General features: G+C 41.0%; 1 protein-coding gene across 6 annotated transcripts in view; it reads left to right on the top strand.

The window, feature by feature from the left end:
* FBLN1 (fibulin 1) overlaps positions 1–18,193 on the top strand; it is a 78,094-nt gene that overhangs the window by 19,076 nt on the left and 40,825 nt on the right. For all 6 annotated transcript variants that reach the window (XM_069003463.1, XM_069003464.1, XM_069003459.1 and 3 more), the window contains 5 exons: positions 3,429–3,558; positions 10,441–10,612; positions 13,138–13,197; positions 14,912–15,013; positions 16,662–16,799. In XM_069003463.1, coding sequence (XP_068859564.1) covers positions 3,429–3,558; positions 10,441–10,612; positions 13,138–13,197; positions 14,912–15,013; positions 16,662–16,799 — 602 coding nt within the window. The remainder of the gene's footprint in view (positions 1–3,428; positions 3,559–10,440; positions 10,613–13,137; positions 13,198–14,911; positions 15,014–16,661; positions 16,800–18,193) is intronic.

Below are 18,193 nucleotides of genomic sequence, written 5' to 3'. Positions count from 1 at the left end.
AATGTCTGGCTGTCATCACAGTGGGTCTTCTCCCATTCATTCATTTTCTTGTGGAGTGGTTAAACTCACAGCAGTTGGAAAGAGCTGCCATTTAATTTTGGAACTCGACCTGTCCAGTAAGTCTTCTTCCTTTCCAAGTGAAGAGTTTCCCCTGCACAGAGCTCTTAGCAAGTGAACTTAATTCCTGTGCCAGAAACAGACTATCTCCATATGGTATTTGCATGCCATTAATAATGTGTAGCCTTTCTGGAATTACATCAGGGATAACATTATTTATTAGTGTTGCAAGAATTCAGACTGAAGAATGTAAGGCTGGAAGACCCAGCTTGTTTTTGCAAGATCATTCTTCTTAATTTTGATATTTTGTCCAAGACCTTCCCCTGTACACATGAATAGCACTGACAAAGCTTGAAGGAAGTAGGAATGAGAGAGACAGGGGGTAATAAAAGTAGATTGACAAGAAAGACATTTTCAGAACACAGTTAAATTTTAATGCTTTTATAAAAAGAAGTGAAAAAATAGGTGATTATGAAATCGGTGCTGGTTTAGGAGTGCATCCTCTGGACAGGAGAATAATAAATGTGAAAAGACTGTGGATATAAGTGGGTATGTAGATTTTAATTTGGAAATTAACTCCATGAAAATCAGCCACATTGGTTAAATTTAACAGAAAGTAAAAGTGAGATATAAACATGATTTCTTAACTTGATTTATAATCAAATTATCTAGTAGTGAGATAACTTCTAGATCAACACCTGAAACAATAAGGATTTTTTAATGTCTTGGTGATTTTTGTTCACTAGTGAGCCAGGAATAAAACTCATCCTTCAGAGATGCATGATTTTACTTGAAATATCCTGAATGAATATCGATTATGAGGTCTCATGCTCCTAAAGATTCAATATTTAATGTTATACAATATCTGCCATATTGTGAATACCTGTTTATTTTCAGTAAAATTCTATTGCACTCTTTTAACTGAAAGTCAGATTAAGGCAGATAATGAAAAAGCAGCCTTTGGCTTTTTTAAGTATTACTCCTAATTTTAAAAACCCCAAACTCATAGAAGGTACTACTCTACTTTTTCTGGTTTTAGAGACCAATATTGTAATGTCCATAGACTGTTAATGGTACACGGGGACACCTGGAAGGTTTTACACCAAGAGACAAATTTAGATGTCTTCCTAGCCAGGAGAGATGGCTCCTTCACCTTGCTGGGGAGTAGAAAGTGAGCATATATTAGCTGTAAGCCAGAGAGACACGTGTGACTTAGGAAAGGAAGGGAGAGACGTCGCTCATCTCAAACTCCCTAGAGCCTGCCGAGCTGGGTGTGGTGGGTTCTGGCAAATGGCAGCACCAGGGCTGGTGTGCAGAGGGAAAAGGAAGACCAGCACTGTGCAGGTACTTCTAGCATTTTTCTCTGCCATCTTTCAAGGACTTCTGCTTCTGTTACTGCCACACTAGTGTTTAGAGTCTCAAGCAATATTTGCCACCACTCCAGCTTGGCTGTAGGATTTGGGCAACGAAGTGTGATTTTATTGTTGTTGTTCTCAGATGAACAAATGGTATTTTAATCTAGTATTCAATTGATGTTTAATTCCCTATTACAGTTGGGGTGGACCACATGACTTATGAATACAGCTGTGGGAAACATTTTAAGAAACTTTCCTGTTTTGGTTGAAATTGCCTGTTTGTCAGAGATTTCAAAGAGTTGGCTTGTGTTTGAAAAAAGAAAGCCACACCAGGAATCAAACAGATCTACTGAAAGACTGCTGTTGTTTGTTTATTTGTTTGCTTGTCTGTGGCTAACATATCTAGCTCCTCAAGAGAATCGGGAGGGCTAAAGAGGCTGGAAAGTCTCAGCTCCCACGCTCTTGGGCTTGGAGTTCAGGTTTTAGAGGCTTCCAAAGCCCTGAAAGTCAGACCACCCCAGAGCTGGGCAGGGAATGGAAATCCTGCTTCAGAGGGAATTTCAACAGCAAAAAACCTACATATTCTTCCAAACTGGAACTAAATCAGATATCAAAAACTTCAAATATCCTGCCAAATAAAGTTACTGTCCTGGGCTTAACTTCTTGCTATGACTTTAGAGTCCATTTTTGAATAATTTGTTCATGACTTTATCCTGGTTTTTGTTCCTATGCATTGAAGTCTCATAGCTGTTTTTGTCCAAGTGAGAACTGCACAGTCAGACCATTACTAATCATGGAACTGTAGAATCCTAGAGTGCTTTGGGTTGGAAGTGGCCCATGTACTAATAGTAATTAGAATCTTCAGGAATGTATCTTGACAACCTGGCCTCACCCACATGCACAGAGATGCATAATCTCAGCCCAGTACCCACATGTTCCCTGCTTTTTTGTTGCCAGGCCTTAGAGCTGAGGGAGTTACACTGCCTGGGAGCTGAAAGGTCATCCTATGGTCCTGGAGAGCAGGAAAGCCCCTCCAGAGGGGATGCATTGTAAGCCACTTATCTCAGGTTATGGTAGGAGAAGCCAGTAGTTCCACTAACCCACACCTCTTCCTGATATTACTAAAATTTTTAACAGTGGAACAGGGTATTTTTTCTGCATTTCCCAGTGTCTGTTACAGAACGTAGTGGTGGAAGAGCTTTACCCACAAAACTACCCAGCAAAGCAGAGTTACCCATAAAAGCAGAGTGGAGAGAGGAGAGAAATCTTCACTGGGCTTTGTATTCAGGTGACAGTAGCACCGGACTGGAGGAGTTCAAAGCTTCCTTGTGCAGGTTTTTTTCCCTGCAGGAACAAGTTTCCTATTTTTTCAATGACACTGAGATAAAATAGAATTATTTAATGAGCAGTGTAACAAAACTAAGTTTCCTGCACAATTTTATCCTGTCTCCTCTTTGCATCTCTCTGCCCTGTAATAGTCTTCTTTCCCTTGTCTTTCTTTTCCCCTTGCTGCAATACACTCTGCTGTTTCACACTGTGGCTTCCCTTGGTATCTTCATTTCTGTCTATTATCTCCAGGTGTCCCACAGAAAAATGCTCTGATCTTCCTTCCACATGCCATACCTGTTGATTTGGGGCAGCAGGTGCGAGGGTAGACTGGGACTGTGGGCTCTTACAAGATCCAGGGCCTGACTTCTCCCTTTCCCCAGCCGCCAGCTGTCACAAAACATGCCAGAATGCAGCCCTGTAGACCTTGAGCCCTAAAGCAGGTGTGGCTGAAGTTACTCATTTGCTTAAAAAAGTTGTTAGGACAGACAGCAAGGTAGATCAGCAATGAAACTCCATTAAACATGTCACACAGACATTCTGACTACTCCCAGAGAATATCTTTACATTGTGTTTCCACAGAAACCCCTTTCCACATAACCAGCACAAGTACTAATTGTGAAAATTTGTATTACCTGTTCATGACCCGTATGTGACATTGTTCTCCCCTTTCTTCCATGCTGTTGGCAGCATGACCCAGTTGCAGTGCTGCCGCAGCCAGCTGGAGAAGCAGTCCTGTTCCGATGGGGTTGAATTTGCCAACGTGCGTGAGGAATGTGATATTGCCAAAAATTCCACCTGTGAAGCCGAATACTTCAAGGTGAGACATCAGAGCTACTCCTGTTTGTCTTTAAGAAGTGGAATTGAGGTTATTTAGTGTTGACCCTGAAGGTTGTTAGACTTGGTTTGCTGCACATGGACAGTTTGTTCCTGCCTGCACCTCATGTCTCTGTTAAGGTTGTTCACTTTGTCCTTCTCTTTGAGAAATGGAGCTCTGTTCAGCAAAGCAGACTGTCACATTGCACTGTAGCAGAGGCAGAGGGGAGAATGCAAAAGGGTAGAAAATTTTGAATGAGTAATCGGCCAGGAAATTACTTTTGCATGAAAAGAAGATGTCAATGCTGTAGTGAGGGATGGGTGAGAAACTCAGACACATTTCAGACTTCAGCTTTCATTAAAGCATCATGGCCTAATGTCAGACTCAATGGTTTTTGATATTGGTGGTCCAAAGGGGTAGGACTGAAGTTAATCCTCTGAAGGTACTTAAAATTCCATCTTGTGTAAGTGTTCTAAGTTAACGTAACTTTGATTTACAACTGATGGAGAGATCTGTAAGCCTCTGATACCAGCATTTGATATCAGAATAAAGATGCCTGTTGTTGGCATCTGCAGTTATTCTGTGCCCTGACCTCCACCTTTATTGCTGTCTTTGTCTCTCACTGCCTGAAAGGGAGCATAGTCATACCTTGCTTCACAATATTTTTGGAAGAAAGTTCCACCAGTAAGATCATGACCTTGACCATGATCCAGTCATGAACAGCTCTGGTCCTGTTATGGATTTCTTTCCATGGTGATTAGAACAGATGAGCGTGATTTTAGTTCTTCCCACTGCTCCAAGATGCTAAATGATTCATTCAGTTAAAATATCTACTATACGGAAAATGACAGACAATGTCTGACTGACAAGTTTCATACCCTTCAAAATGCTGGCTTGATCTGCTCCTGTCAGTGGGATGCCACTGATTCCAGAGCTGGGAAATAATCCAGGTTCTCACTGGGAATAGGAGGAAGGTAGCACATGCTGATGAGGCTGATTCTGTTGGGTTGTCCTGAGTCTGCCTGCACGTGTGGTATTATCTTGTCCCCAGTGCACTGTGTCTCCCAGAGGGGCCATGCATCACTTGTTGATGATGTCCAGGGAATGGCCTGCTCTTGGCACAGGAATTTCTGTGTGCGGCCTTTACTGCTGGGAAGCACATCCCCCTCAATCGGAATGTGGCACAAAATAATATTTCACCCTCTGTGTCAGTACTTCAAAGGGCTCTGAGCAGATGAACAGGGACTGATGGTGAGGACTCTGCAGATCCAAGTGTTTGTTACCAAAGACAAGATTTTAGCAGCAGTACTATTTTAACCACATGCCATGGGACAACTCTAAACCAGAATTCAGCTGTTCAAGGAAACCCACTTATGCACCAATTGTCTAATGTTTCCTTATGTAGGCTTGTCAGCGTGAGGAAGAAGACTTAATGATGTTTTTGGAACTGGCCAGATTTCTTTAAAGATGGTGGGTTTTGATAGTGGTATCTTTATTATTAAACAAAGTGGACTGGGCCTTGATCTCTGGTCCTGAGAAGAAATGGCTCAGCACAGCTGTCACGTAGCTGCTGTCCTTCCCCTGCAACACACAGTGCAAAAGGGCTGTGCTGGCCTCAGAATAGTCTTCAGCCTTTTCTGATGGAGTGTTAGTTGCCACTAGAGCTTGCTGATATTTAAACATTACAGGTGATTGTGGGGTAATGCCCTGAGCCCACATTCTGCCCCTGTTTAATTTACTGGTATAAACATAGTCTGAGTTAATTAATCTTTGAGAGTCACATTCTGCCCTTCCATTCCCTAACAGGGATATCCTACACTTAACAACTTTGCTGAGGTAGGAGTATCTTTGAAGATAATCTCTGATCCATGGTGGACATAGGTGACTTATGATCTAATATCAGTGAAAAATTCATCATTCCGTATGTTGACTACATTTTGAATCTGATCACCTTGAGACATACAGTGACTGGAAGATGTGCCTTGCTGTGGTAAACAAACTTGAATCTCATTTTTCCTAACTTGGTCCATTTTTTTTAGCTTAGGTCACATACAAAATCTTTCGGATCTTCTTCGTCTCCTTCAAGGAAGCAGAAAGAATGATTTATTCATTCAATTAGTAGGATTAATTGCAGCACTTTGCAGCAAATGAGGCAGCTGATCTTTCCTTTGAATCCAAAGCTTGGGATTGGAAAGAAGATAAAAAGACCATATTTTGAAAACATTTGCCTCAGCTTTTACACATAAAGGCAATAGGCACAGGAAACAATGGGCAGAATTTTCTCCTCTGGTTGTTCGGAAGCGTAGTTTTTCTAGCCTTGGGAAAGAAAAAGAAAGGATGCAAAATGAATCATTAATCTATAAAACTTTCATCAAAAGAAAGCAGTCAATTTCCAGACATGATGCTGGTACAGGACATGTAGAAATTATTTTCTGGAAGTTTGTACCACAGCAGCCTTGCAGAAAGGAGTGCAGCTTCTAGAAATTTGACCACCTTTAAGGTGCTTGGACATTTCCCCAAAATTTGTCATAGGTACTTTTCAAAGGTTGAGATCTGTCCTTATCTCAAAAGTTTTGTCATGAATACTTTGGTTGTATGTAGTAGTTGAGTACATAAATTCTATTGCTTTGGACTGTTGAACATATTTTTAATTTTCGTTTAGCTCTTTAAAAGTTCTGGAAAACTCCTTGGAGTTATTAGTGGGTTTTTGGTTAGCATCTAACGGATTTCAACAAGGGAGAGACCTCTTGTGGACAGATACCAAAAGCAGTGTTAGTACAGGATTCACACCAAAACTGACAACTTAAATCCAAACATAAGTAATAAGAGCTATTGTCAAACTACTGTAAACTTTACATAATTGAGAGACCTTATTCATCTACGGAATTTCAGGTGACTCCTAATCCCACCAAAAATAACTCTTCAAATTTCTGACATGTAACTTTACTTCTTTATTCCTTTCTGTGAGAAGGCGGTCGATCATGGGTCGTCAGGTAGGACACAGCTGTCCACTGTCTGTCCACACATGAGGAGCAAGACATGGCTTTGAAGCTGCATGGGTTTTTGTTAATACCAGGGGGGAAAAAGTTTGATGTTATTATTAGGGTGACTTAAGAAGCAGAGGCTTACAGGCAGCAAAAGGGTATAATAACAATTTGATTGTTAAGTTGTACCATCCATGAAGGCAGTGATGGTTCTAGCAAATAAGTAAAGGGTCATCACAACTTGCTTCCAGGCAACTGGCAGCCTTTGGAAAATGGATGCAAACACCTCAAGAACTGAATGAATATGAAGGTTAGACTGCACTCCTGACTGAAGGATCAAAGGCTTTCAGAACAGGCCAATAGCCCAGAAAATTGGTGTGGAAAAGGAAACATTGTGATTAATTATACCAAGATAGTGCTAGTGGTAGTTCCCTGCTGCTTTGTGTCTTGGAATTCCAGAGTGTGCCATGAACGTGAGTTAAAGTCTCCTTATCACTGCTATGCTGTTCCCTTTCTACAGTGGGAGAACTGAAAGAAAAGGTGACTTTCCAAGTTCACAGGTGAAATATGTGGAGCTGTGTCCAGGTCTACAGAGTCCTGAAAGCGCTCTTCATCAGCTTCTCCATCTTCTTTCATGAGTCAGTCATGAAATGCTGGCATTTAGGACTGCCAGTGTAGAAGCTGTGAGGGTCAGTAGGAAAATTCAGTCATGATAAATTCCAGTTGTCATGGTTTGACGCTGCCCAAACGCCAGGCACCCATGACAGCCGCTCACCCTCCTCTGCCACAGCTGGACAGAGGAGAGAAAAATTAAATGAAGGGTTCATGAGTTGAGATAAGGAGTGAGAGAAAACACTCCAAGGGCAAAACAGGCTCAGGTTAGAAGTACAAAGTGAATTTATTGCTAACAAAATCAGAGGAGGATAATGAAAAGTAAAATAAGCCCTTAAAACACTTTTTCTTCCCTCAACCCACCCCTCCTTCCCACTGACAGCACAGGGAGACAGGGCATGGGCATTTTGGTCAGTTCATCACCTGAGGTTTTCTTCCACTGTGCAGGGAGAGGAATCCTTCCCCTGTGAGACTGTGGGGTCTCTCCCACGGGACACAGTTCTCCGTGAACTTCTCCAGCATGGTTCCAATCTCACAAGCAGCAGTCCCCCCACAACCGCTATAACCTGTGTGAGTCCCTCCCACAGGCAAACAGTCCTCCCAAAACTGCTGGGGCATCTCTTCCATGGGGTGCTGCAGTCCTCCATGGACAGGCTGCTCCAGCCTGGGAGCAGGGCCCCCTTTCTCTACCAGGTCTCCCACTGGATCACAGCCTCCTCCAGGCATCCACCAGCTCTGGCATGGGCACCTCCCCCACGGGCTGCAGGTGGATCTCTGCATCCCCCGTGGATCCCCATGGGCTGCAGGGCACAGCTGCTTCACCATCATCATCACCACGGCCTGCAGAGGCATCTCAGCTCCAGTGCCTGGAGCACCTCCTCCCCCTCCTTCTTCACTGACCTTGGTGTCTCCATGTTGTTTCCCTCACATGTTCTCACCTCCTCCTCTTTTCCATCTGGAATTAAAACTGCCCCACTATCTTTGTTTGGATTTCTTCTTAAATATGTTATCACAGAGGTGTTACCACCATCTCTCATTGGCCCAGCTTTGGCCAGCAGCATGTCCATCTTCAGAGCCATCAGGGATTGACTATGGTGGACATGGAGGAAGCTTCCAGCAGCTCCTCACAGAAGCCACCTCTACCAAAAACTGGCCCCCCACTACCAATAACTTGGCTGTGCAAAACCAACACACCAGTTAAGAAAACACTTGACACTTTCCATCTCTGGATCATTTTGGCTGTGGTATACAAGCATGAATTATTCTCGTTCTCCAGATGTTAAATCGAGATGCATCGTACGCAGTTAGAATAAATATAGGTTGGAACAAATGATTCAGGGCACACAATTATATTAATTGAAGATATACTGTCTTACAGACATTGCAAGATTTAGCAAGCTCTGTACTTGAAGTTTCACATCAGCTGGAGACAGGTTTTTCAAGTTGTGGCTCAACCTGAAAGAAATAAGGGACATAAGGCTATTCTACACTTCAAAAAGGGCAGGATTAATGATCACTCTTTAAAAAAAAAATGAAGAGAAACTCTGTAACTCCCAATTTGAACATCGTGTGACAAGATAAAGAAGTAGACTGAGTCTTCCAGCAGAAGCCAGTGAGGGATCCAGAATTATATATGTCAAAATTTGTCAAAACATCAGCCGATTCAATAACTTAAATAATATTTGGTTATCCAAAATATGCAGGTTTAAGTCAAGTAATGAATCTTCAGCTCACTTTCCACTTTTGTCTTCTAATTTATGGTTGTGAAATTTAAAAATTAACAACATTATCATCAGATTTAAGAACTTTGAGACGGATGCCTCAGAGAATTGCTTGATATGTTAGAATAAATATTGAGAAAATTTGCAGTCATCAAGGGTTTATTTCTAAAGTCATCCAAAAAAGCCAGAAAAAATGGAATTACCCCAGACATAATAGGATGAAACTGGAGCATCTGCCACTGGATGGAGTAGTTGGAGAAACTAGTAAAAAAGTGGGTAGTAGGAACCATCTCACCAAACAAGAGAGGGAAAACATGTATCCTAGATATTGGGACCGCCTGAAAACAACATCCCAGGAGATGAGGTTAGGAGAGAGGAGTTCCAGCCCTACAGCAATCTGCAGCACGGAAAAGCTTCTGTTGTGTATTTAATGACATCATACAAAATGGAGTACTTACATACTTCAGGATGCTGTTTTTATCTTACCTTCATGCTGCTCTAAATTTTAAAAGTGCCTTTCAGTTCAGTACAGTGAGAGAAACACGTAATTCATTACAAGGGAAAACTTAGAATATAGGCAGGGATAGACATCTCAAAATAAGGAAAAGCATTTCATAGTTACCTTCTCTTCAGCAGGTGTGGTGCTTAAAGCACCAAAGTATAGAAATTTAGTTGAAAGTTTAGTTATTTTATATTCCATCTGTTCTGTTTAATGGTGCAGCCTATTTTTTTCAAGCAAAATAGAGTCTGGAAGACTAACAAAGCTAATAAAAAAGCTTAAATCTGTTTTCATGTGACAGTAGCAATTGGCAGACCAGTTCCAGAGAACCAAACACTTTTGCTCCTTTCTGACAGCAAGGAAGAAAACTGAATAAATCAGCAGTATCCTCTCAATTTAAAATAAAAGGAAGCCTCCATGGGATTAACTTGTCCTGTGCATGCTTATGGTGTGTTCCAGGACTGCAGTTCATCAGGTCTCAAAGACACAGATCATGTGTTACTCCTGGAAGCCACATCAGGACAGTGATGCTTTTAAATAGTGTTTGACTATGTTTTTCAGAGCAAAAGAGCTCCTCTTTATGGCCTATTAACACAAACATTGGGTGAGTTGTTTGTTTTTCAGGGAGGAAGTTGAATAAGCAGCTCCAGTCAGACTGAGTCCCGCACTTCATTGATTGTATCCCGTTTTAATTAAACTGGACACAAATGGGAAGTGGGGGTGTGAAGAATTTCCACTTTTGGCTGGTGTTTGAATCCAGGCTGTGCAGGCAGGGAGTAATGAAATTCCATATACATGTGGGGAGTGTTGTGGTCTTCCACCTCAGCTTGCACACACCTTCACACACAGACAGTGTTTCTGAGAACTGGACCCAGGTTCTGTGTTTGGCCAGATGCAGAGCTCACTGAACTCCACAGCAGTTTAAGAAATTCAAGCCCAAGTATACCAGGAGTTCTTAAAGAGTTTGCAGAAAATTTTCCATTAGTGCCAAGATGAGATGACTACTGACCCCATTGAAAAAGCTTGCATTGCTTTCACTTTGTTAATAATTTCGTTTTCTTTTTAACAGACATGTTGTTACTGTTGTTTGCTGGGAAAAGCTGCCCAAGTTCACGGACAGAGTTGTGAACCCAACCCGAAGATAGGATATCAGTGTGGAATTGTCTTCAGAACTTGCTGTGGGAAAGGTCAAGAAGGCATTGATCTGTCCATCAGCGATTATGCTCCTAAAAAAGAGCCAGGTATTTTATAGCAGACTTTAAAAGAGTGAGGCACAAAATGATACAGGGTACAAGAAGTGTTTGCACTTTTAAATTATTTCTGTTAGAATTCCTCTAATTTGACATCTCATCTGAGTAATTTAATGATGCTTGTTTTGGAGCTCACTTTTTTGGCTAGTGATAGCTGAAAGGCTGTTGTTGAAATCAAGGGGTGGAAAGAGGTCACTTACTTTCTGGTGCCAGAACTTAAATGTAAGAGAGCTTATTTTGGCAACTAATGATCTTATCTTGGAAGCTGAATATAAGCTATTAGATTTAATGGCATTTTGCCCACTGATAAATGCTTAATTAAAATGAAAATCAACAACCAATTCTTTGAATTGTGTTAAAAAGCTAGAGGGCCTTTCCCAGCTCAGCAGAATTCAAATGTTGCCATTGTGTGAGAGGCAAATGCCCACAAACCAGGGGTGTTTGAAATGCCAGGACCGTCTGGGACAGCTAAAGATCTCCAGGAAGTGTGGAACCTGTTTCTTTTGATATTACCAAAAAAGAGAGGTACCTGGATGGCAGCAGCTCCTGACGCCCTTTTCCATACCTAGTCCACAGAACTGAAGAGGATGAATGTGTACAGACTGACCCTTATAGACCTTCATTTGTTTGGTTTTTTTTTTTTTCCCTTTTTCACTTAGCAGACAGATCTGAAACTGCAGACAAGTCATACTCTGTGGTGTTGCCTCCCTCATGGGCCTCTGAGCACTGAAAACATACAATCTCGCTGGCAGATCACAAGCAACGGGTTTTGGGAGATATCATTCTAATCAATCATTTAAACACAAGCCCCATCACAAGAAAAGCTTGCACTGGTCTGCTTGAGCCAGCATGTTATCAGATTTCTTCCAGGTCTTTCAAGCCTGGCTTGTCTCAGTGTCCCCCTTATCAGGTAACATCTGGAAATGCCCTTTCAGGCAGTTTGTCTGTGTGTGCTGTTGTCTCAGCAGGGGAATTGCCCCTGTCCATTAGCACTGGCTGAGGTGACTGGACTAGTATATTCCTTGTACTCAAACATCTCTACCAATAACAGAAATTTGCATATACAATGTATCTGCATGACATGAGAAATATGTAATCTATGAGAACTGCGAGCATGGCATAGAGTATTTCCCTGCTTGCCCTTGTGGGCAAGTGACGCACACAGCAATCATTAATATGGTTATTGTGGCACACATCAGAGCCACTATGCATTGTAAAGTTGGGGCTGTGTCCACGAGCAGGGCAGGACAATGTTCTCATCATTCAACTAAGAAGCAAGCAGGTGTTTGAACATACATCAGATAACCCTGCTGACAATTAAAAATACCTGTAGAAAGACAAAGCAAACAAGGCAAATAGACACTTTGTTAGTTGTGAAGGGGAGATGAGGCTCCATTTTGCAAGGCAGATTTTTGGACTAGCACCTTGTGTCTGTTGTGCCATAGCAGTGCATGAAGGGCACTCTGCTGCAGGGGTAAGGCAGGCTGGCTCTCTGAGTCATATAAACTGATGTCCACAGGTTGGACTTGATAGTCTTGGAGGTGTTTTCCAACCTAATTGATTTTGTGATCTCTGGTGCTATGTCCCCAGAGGCCTGTACAAAATCCAACCAGACTTGAACAAACTGATTTCATCAGCTCTGTGTAACTGAAATGTGCTCCTATGGCTTGAGGATTCAGTGAACCAACCCAGCCTCATGCCATTGCAGAAAACATTGCTTTCACATCCACTATGCATCCCTTGCTTGTAAGTGACTGCTGGTGGAATGGGCTCATGGACATTCACTGAAACGAGCCTAAGTTTCCTAGTAAGCAGAGTATTTTGGGATCGTGTTTTTGCACACTACCAACCCACCTTTGCCCCTGTGTTCAAAGTGGCAGGATTGGAGAAAGACCGTTAGCTGGTTCTTGGGGAAGCAGTGGGTTCAGGATGCGTTTGGCCCTTTTATGTCCTCGTGTGGTGAGAATGGACTCTTGGGATACGTGCATGTGGCAGGAGTATCACAGATCAAAACTCTCCAATGTATATATTTGAAAGAATACTATAAGTATGTGCCCCAAAACTTAGGTGTGGAGTTCCTTTTGAAATGAAATCTAAATAAATAACTGAGGTTAATCTGATTTTCATTAAATCTCTGAGTACCCCAAGCTACTATAAAGTCAGTGGAAGCCAAGCATGCCTCAACAACATGCCTTATGAAAATGAGGTTAAGCTCTGGTTAAAAGCTCTGACATCATGAACCTGCATTTGAAAATCTCCCTCCCGACATCAGTCCACATGTAGTCTATGATCACAGTGTGACTTTCATATTGAATCAGTCAGATGTAAAATGCCCCATGGCCATGAGCATTTGAATGTCAAATTTAAGTAAGAATTAGCTGTAAAATATGTAAATAATGCTTTTTAATTTTGTCCTGGTTTGTCCAAAACCCTGATGTGAGTTCTATCCTAAGCACAGTGTTTTACCTTGAGAAGAAAAGTGCTTTCTCTCTAATGCCTATCTCTCCTCTTTTTAGTTGAAATTTCAAAGGAGGAACTAGACCAAGAAGATCCTTATCTGCATGATGGCTGCAGAGGTAAGTCAGGTGACTAGTCCTGCTAGCCAGCTCTTTCGTGATTGCTTTCAATAAAGTGAAGCCAAATTAGATCTAGAGATTAGCCAGAGTCTTTTGCTACGATAGTTATGGGTAAAAAAAACATGAGGAAGAGCCTTTCCAAGGAGTAATGGGCCATTATGTGATGCCTAAATAGTTCCTAAATACAAGGGAGGCATTGTCTCTCACAGTGGAGTCCATCTTACCCAGCTGAAGCTGAGACAATACATTTAACTTCTACTTAACTTCTAGTGGGAATACCTCAGAAGTGTCATCCTTGAACCTGTGGAGTACTTTGGATTCTTCAGAATATGATGATCCTGTATTAAATGTGTGCATCTTTTAATCTTTTCTTGGGGTGATCAGGGTGTTTGAATATGAAATTAAACTTGTTTCTGTTTGAGATTCATCACCTGAAAAAATGGAAGACAAAAGTGGCTATTGTCCTGATTAGTCATGCTGCTCTGCCTCCTTGGAAACGTGTATTTGGAATATTGCTCTGCTAAGTATTCTGATTTATTGCTTGCCACGTGATTTACATACCTATAAACCTAAACCAGCAGTGATTCATTGTTTTCTGCCAGCATTTTGGAACTCAGAAATGTATTTAGGATATAAACAATTTAATAGGCTTATATTCCAGTTGAAAAGTTATTTACTGTTCTCCGTGTTCTACAGCTGTTACGCTCTGGAGAGAATGGGAATATCTACCAGGTCATTAGTGAACCAGAGTCAACAGTGCCTCTCCTCCTTGTCTCCAGTTGCTAATTACAAGAGATGACATAGAAATACCTGTTACATATTTTCCTAGCATTATTTCTTCATGTAATCAGTTGTATTTCTCAGTTAATCAGCTGCCTGCAGGAGATGGATTGGTATTGCTAACTGCAGATTAGTGTTTCTGTCTACAGTGTATTTTCTGATAAACTTGGCATGCCAAAAATACTTGTAATTTTCTGAACTTTACCAGGGGAAACTTAAATTTCCTAGACAGCGGAACTTCCAGCAATTTGTTTTGGAGCATCTTCATTTTACATGGGGAAATTCTATTCTTCTAACACCTCCACTACAGATTTTACTGCTAGGATGGAGCTCACAGTATCAGCAGAGATTCAGAGAGCAGAGGCTGTTGACCTCAACCACAAAACTATGGTTTCACCTAATTTTCAGTGGTGCATTAATGTCCTTGTCCTCGTCAGAAATTGTTGTACTTAAAAAACTATTTTATAAAGTACTTATAATGTATTATAGCTGCAATTGCTCACATGGATTGTGCCTATCTCAGACCTTTTGTTTAATGCCTCTCCAGCCATTCCAAAAAACGGAGATGGGTTCTGTTTGTACTAAGAATATCTGCAGCCTTAAAACAAATATTTGTTGTCGGAAGTATATAACTTTTTCTCTATTTTTAGAATATTAAATATTTTTCATATTAATTTCTATTGTAACAAGATCAGAAAAAGTTTTCTTAATGATGAGCCAAATTTTGTGTAAATTCTCTGTAGTATTTTCTTTCTGTTTATCAGAACAACCCTTCTTGTATTATTTTAGAGCTTTCTGTGCTTAGCCCTTTCTTTCTTCTGTATATGTGTATTAACTTATTTTCTAAATAAATGAAGTATCCTGTAAATTAATGGTATGTTTCAGTTCCTATGAAGAGCCTCTTAATTACATGACTTTTTAACATATCCATTAGGTGGTGGTCCCTGCTCTCAGCAGTGCAGAGACACAGGATCCAGTTACATCTGTTCCTGCTTTGTTGGTTATCAGCTTCAACCAGATGGTATCACCTGTGAAGGTAAAAGAAATAAAGCCATTGTCTCGATTATCAACATTCTTGTTTTAAAAGAGCAAGGATAGATACAAAAATACCCAGAGAGAAGAGATCAGAATATGCTTATGTCAGCTGGGGAAAGAGGTGAAGTCATAAAAAGTTGATTTGAATGGAGTGTTACAATGAGAATTGTGGGAAGATGAAGTTAAGAAAGGGTCAGTGGAAAAGGTGGAGAATTTAGAATGGAGAAGAGGCAGAGTTTGAATTTGTTGTGAATAAAACCAAAATAAAATACTATTCTCTCTCATAATAGTAGATTGTAATTGATAAGGCAGATGAAATAAATAGAGTAGGATTCTTCAGCTTGTTAAGGACACAACTGACAGAATGGATGAATGTTCTGGATTCCATGAGTGGCATGAGAATTGTCAAGGAAGGATTTTTGGTTTCTCCCAGAAGAAGAACTGGTTCTTCCCCCAGAGGGTGCTGGGGCACTGAACAGGCTCCCCAGGGAATGGTCATGGCCCCAAGGCTGCCAGAGCTCCAGGAGCATTTGGACAACACTCTCAGGCACAGGGTGGGATTGTTGGGGTGTCTGTGCAGGGCCAGGAACTGGACTCAATGATCCTTGTGGGTGCCTTCCAACTCAGCATATTCTACTCTGTGACATCAAATGAAACACGCTGGGATGGAGGTCCCATTTGACTTCAGGCACGTGCAATGTGACATTTGGTTCTGAGCTAGTGAGCCCAGGCTCCTTATTGCTGAGTTATATGAGCCCTATGGCACAGTCCACCTGGCCCATCCTGCATAGTTGTTCAAGGATGACAAGTTTTCCTGACAAAGAGTGCCTTTTTCTGTCAGTGACTGAAAATGGAGTCTAAGTTACAACTTCAGATACAAACTTCAGAATATAAAATAAATATTGATGATTGGTCAGATTAACATTAACCTAGTTGAACATATAAAAAGGATTGGTCAGATTAACCTAGTTGAACATATAAAAAGGAAGAGCTTTTACATTTAATACACATGGATGTCAGATTTTCTTATGCATTCAAATTTAAAATGAAGAAAAATCACAAAGGAAATGTCTGTCAGTAGCTGTAAAGTAGAAAGTCACAGCTTGGCTCAGAGAACCCCTCAACCATATGTTGGTGGGATGCAGAGCAAGGCGGGGATTTCTGAAAGTTTGCCTCATTCATACAGTCACTATAATCCAACCATGAAATCACTGACATTGGAAAAGACACTTGAGAGCATCAAGTCCAACACAAATCAAACCCTGCCAACTCCACCAGCAGACCATGTCTACACATCCTAGCTGTAACAACCTTAGATGTGTCTAGAGACATCATCTACTACTAGACTCTATCAGATGATGTTGACTCTCTGCTCTCACTCAGTTAACCTTCCTCCTCTAAAGTACAGGGCATCAGCAAGTCCTGGTACCAACAGGGTCCAAATGTCTTTGCTGGCTCACACCCTGGCAGCAGCTGTGTAGTGGGGTGTGAGTGTGAGGCCAAATCCACATTTTTGTATTCTGATGCTCAGAGGAATACCTGGTTGGAGGTGTGCCCGCAGCTAGCCTTTGACTGTGTCTCTTTCCAGGGACTTCATGCTTCTTATTTACTCTCTCTTATTTCTTTTAAAATAATTTTGCATATTGTAGATATTAATGAATGTATCACTGGGACACACAACTGTGGGATTGGACAAACCTGTGTCAATACATTAGGATCCTTCCGCTGTCAGCGGGACACAAGCTGCGGAACTGGTTATGAACTAACAGATGACAGTCGTTGCAAAGGTATGTCCTGTGCAGAGAAACTAGAATCTTTCAGGCTTAAGTTCAAAACTAAGCACATCATTATGTCATGCTTCTTTGCTTTTGGTAAACACACGTGTAACTGAGACACGTGCACTTCAAGAACAGCAGTTCTTCCACCTGTGACCTTGCAGATAACCAGTTCAGGCAGCTGGGGGCTGCTGCAAAGACTTCCAGGAGAGATACTTTACACTGGCAGTTTTTGTTGCATGTTAGAAGCTGGTTTGGGGACTAAAACAGGTGATTATGAAGGTCCAGCACTCGCACTGTACCCAACTTCCTGGAGATTATTTCTGGCTAGCTCCAGTCTGTTCTGAGGAATTGATTGCTCATTAGTGAGTGGAGTGCCTGAGTCCTGCTCTTGGAGGTTTAGATGTGCCTGAATAAATCAAGGTTGCACATTCTGAAGTGTGAAACAAAGTGTGGCAAGTGGAGCCAGCAGGTGATTCAGTTTGAAAATGTGAAGGTAGATGCATCTTTAGAAAAAGAAAGTAAGCTTTTATCCTTAGGAGGTTTAATTTGTTACAAAGGGATTAATTTCTTAATCACATCGTTCCTAGGGATTTAAAAATGTAAAGAGGCTAAAAGCACTGTTCTTGACTAGCTGTGTTTGAACACAAAGGCAACAGTCTTTCTTACTAAAAAAATTACTTCTTTCAAGTTGTATCTAGCTTAAAGAATGCTGTTATGTGCATCCATAACTTCACCTGACATGTTGCCTTTACAGAGATACAAATTAGCAGCAAACTCCAGTTGATGTGGAGTTGGTTTTCACTGTGAGAAAGTCTGTTCCCCCCAAGCTTGGAATGGTTTATAAATAAACTAATTTCATTCCACTAAGTAAATTAACTCAACCAAAATGTTAGGCAAGGTTTTACTGTAGGAACTGATCAGTGAGGAATAATAAATAGATTGGATAAATAGGCTGATTAATGACCTCCAATGCAAAACTTGCAGAACATCAGGCAATGTTTTTGAAAGTATCATGGTGTAACTGTGATCCCTTTGAAATAACACTTCTGTTGGTTTGAATGACATCAGATTTAGGCCAAAAAATAGCTTACTGTCAAGTATTAACACCTTTCTCTGTTGGAAAAAAAGGAGTACAGCTAATAAATTGTGCATGCCACTAATTTTAGAAGTTCTTACCTGGGTAAGATATGTTAATAATGTTAATTATTAATATTATGTTAATAGTGATAAAAATATAAGATTAATAATCTTCATGTATGGTTTTTAAATGCCAAGTAACATGACTGAGTTGTGCTACATGTAGAACCCTGCTAAACCCAGTTCAATATTAACCCAACCTAAACTTCAAATGGTCTCCACAGTCAGTTTTTAAGTCCCACAGAGCTCTAGGGCTACTGTTGTAT

The sequence above is a fragment of the Aphelocoma coerulescens genome, chromosome 1A, assembly GCF_041296385.1.
Source record: "Aphelocoma coerulescens isolate FSJ_1873_10779 chromosome 1A, UR_Acoe_1.0, whole genome shotgun sequence".
Taxonomy (NCBI): Eukaryota; Metazoa; Chordata; class Aves; order Passeriformes; family Corvidae; genus Aphelocoma; species Aphelocoma coerulescens.
This window is presented reverse-complemented; position numbering and strand designations above follow the sequence as displayed.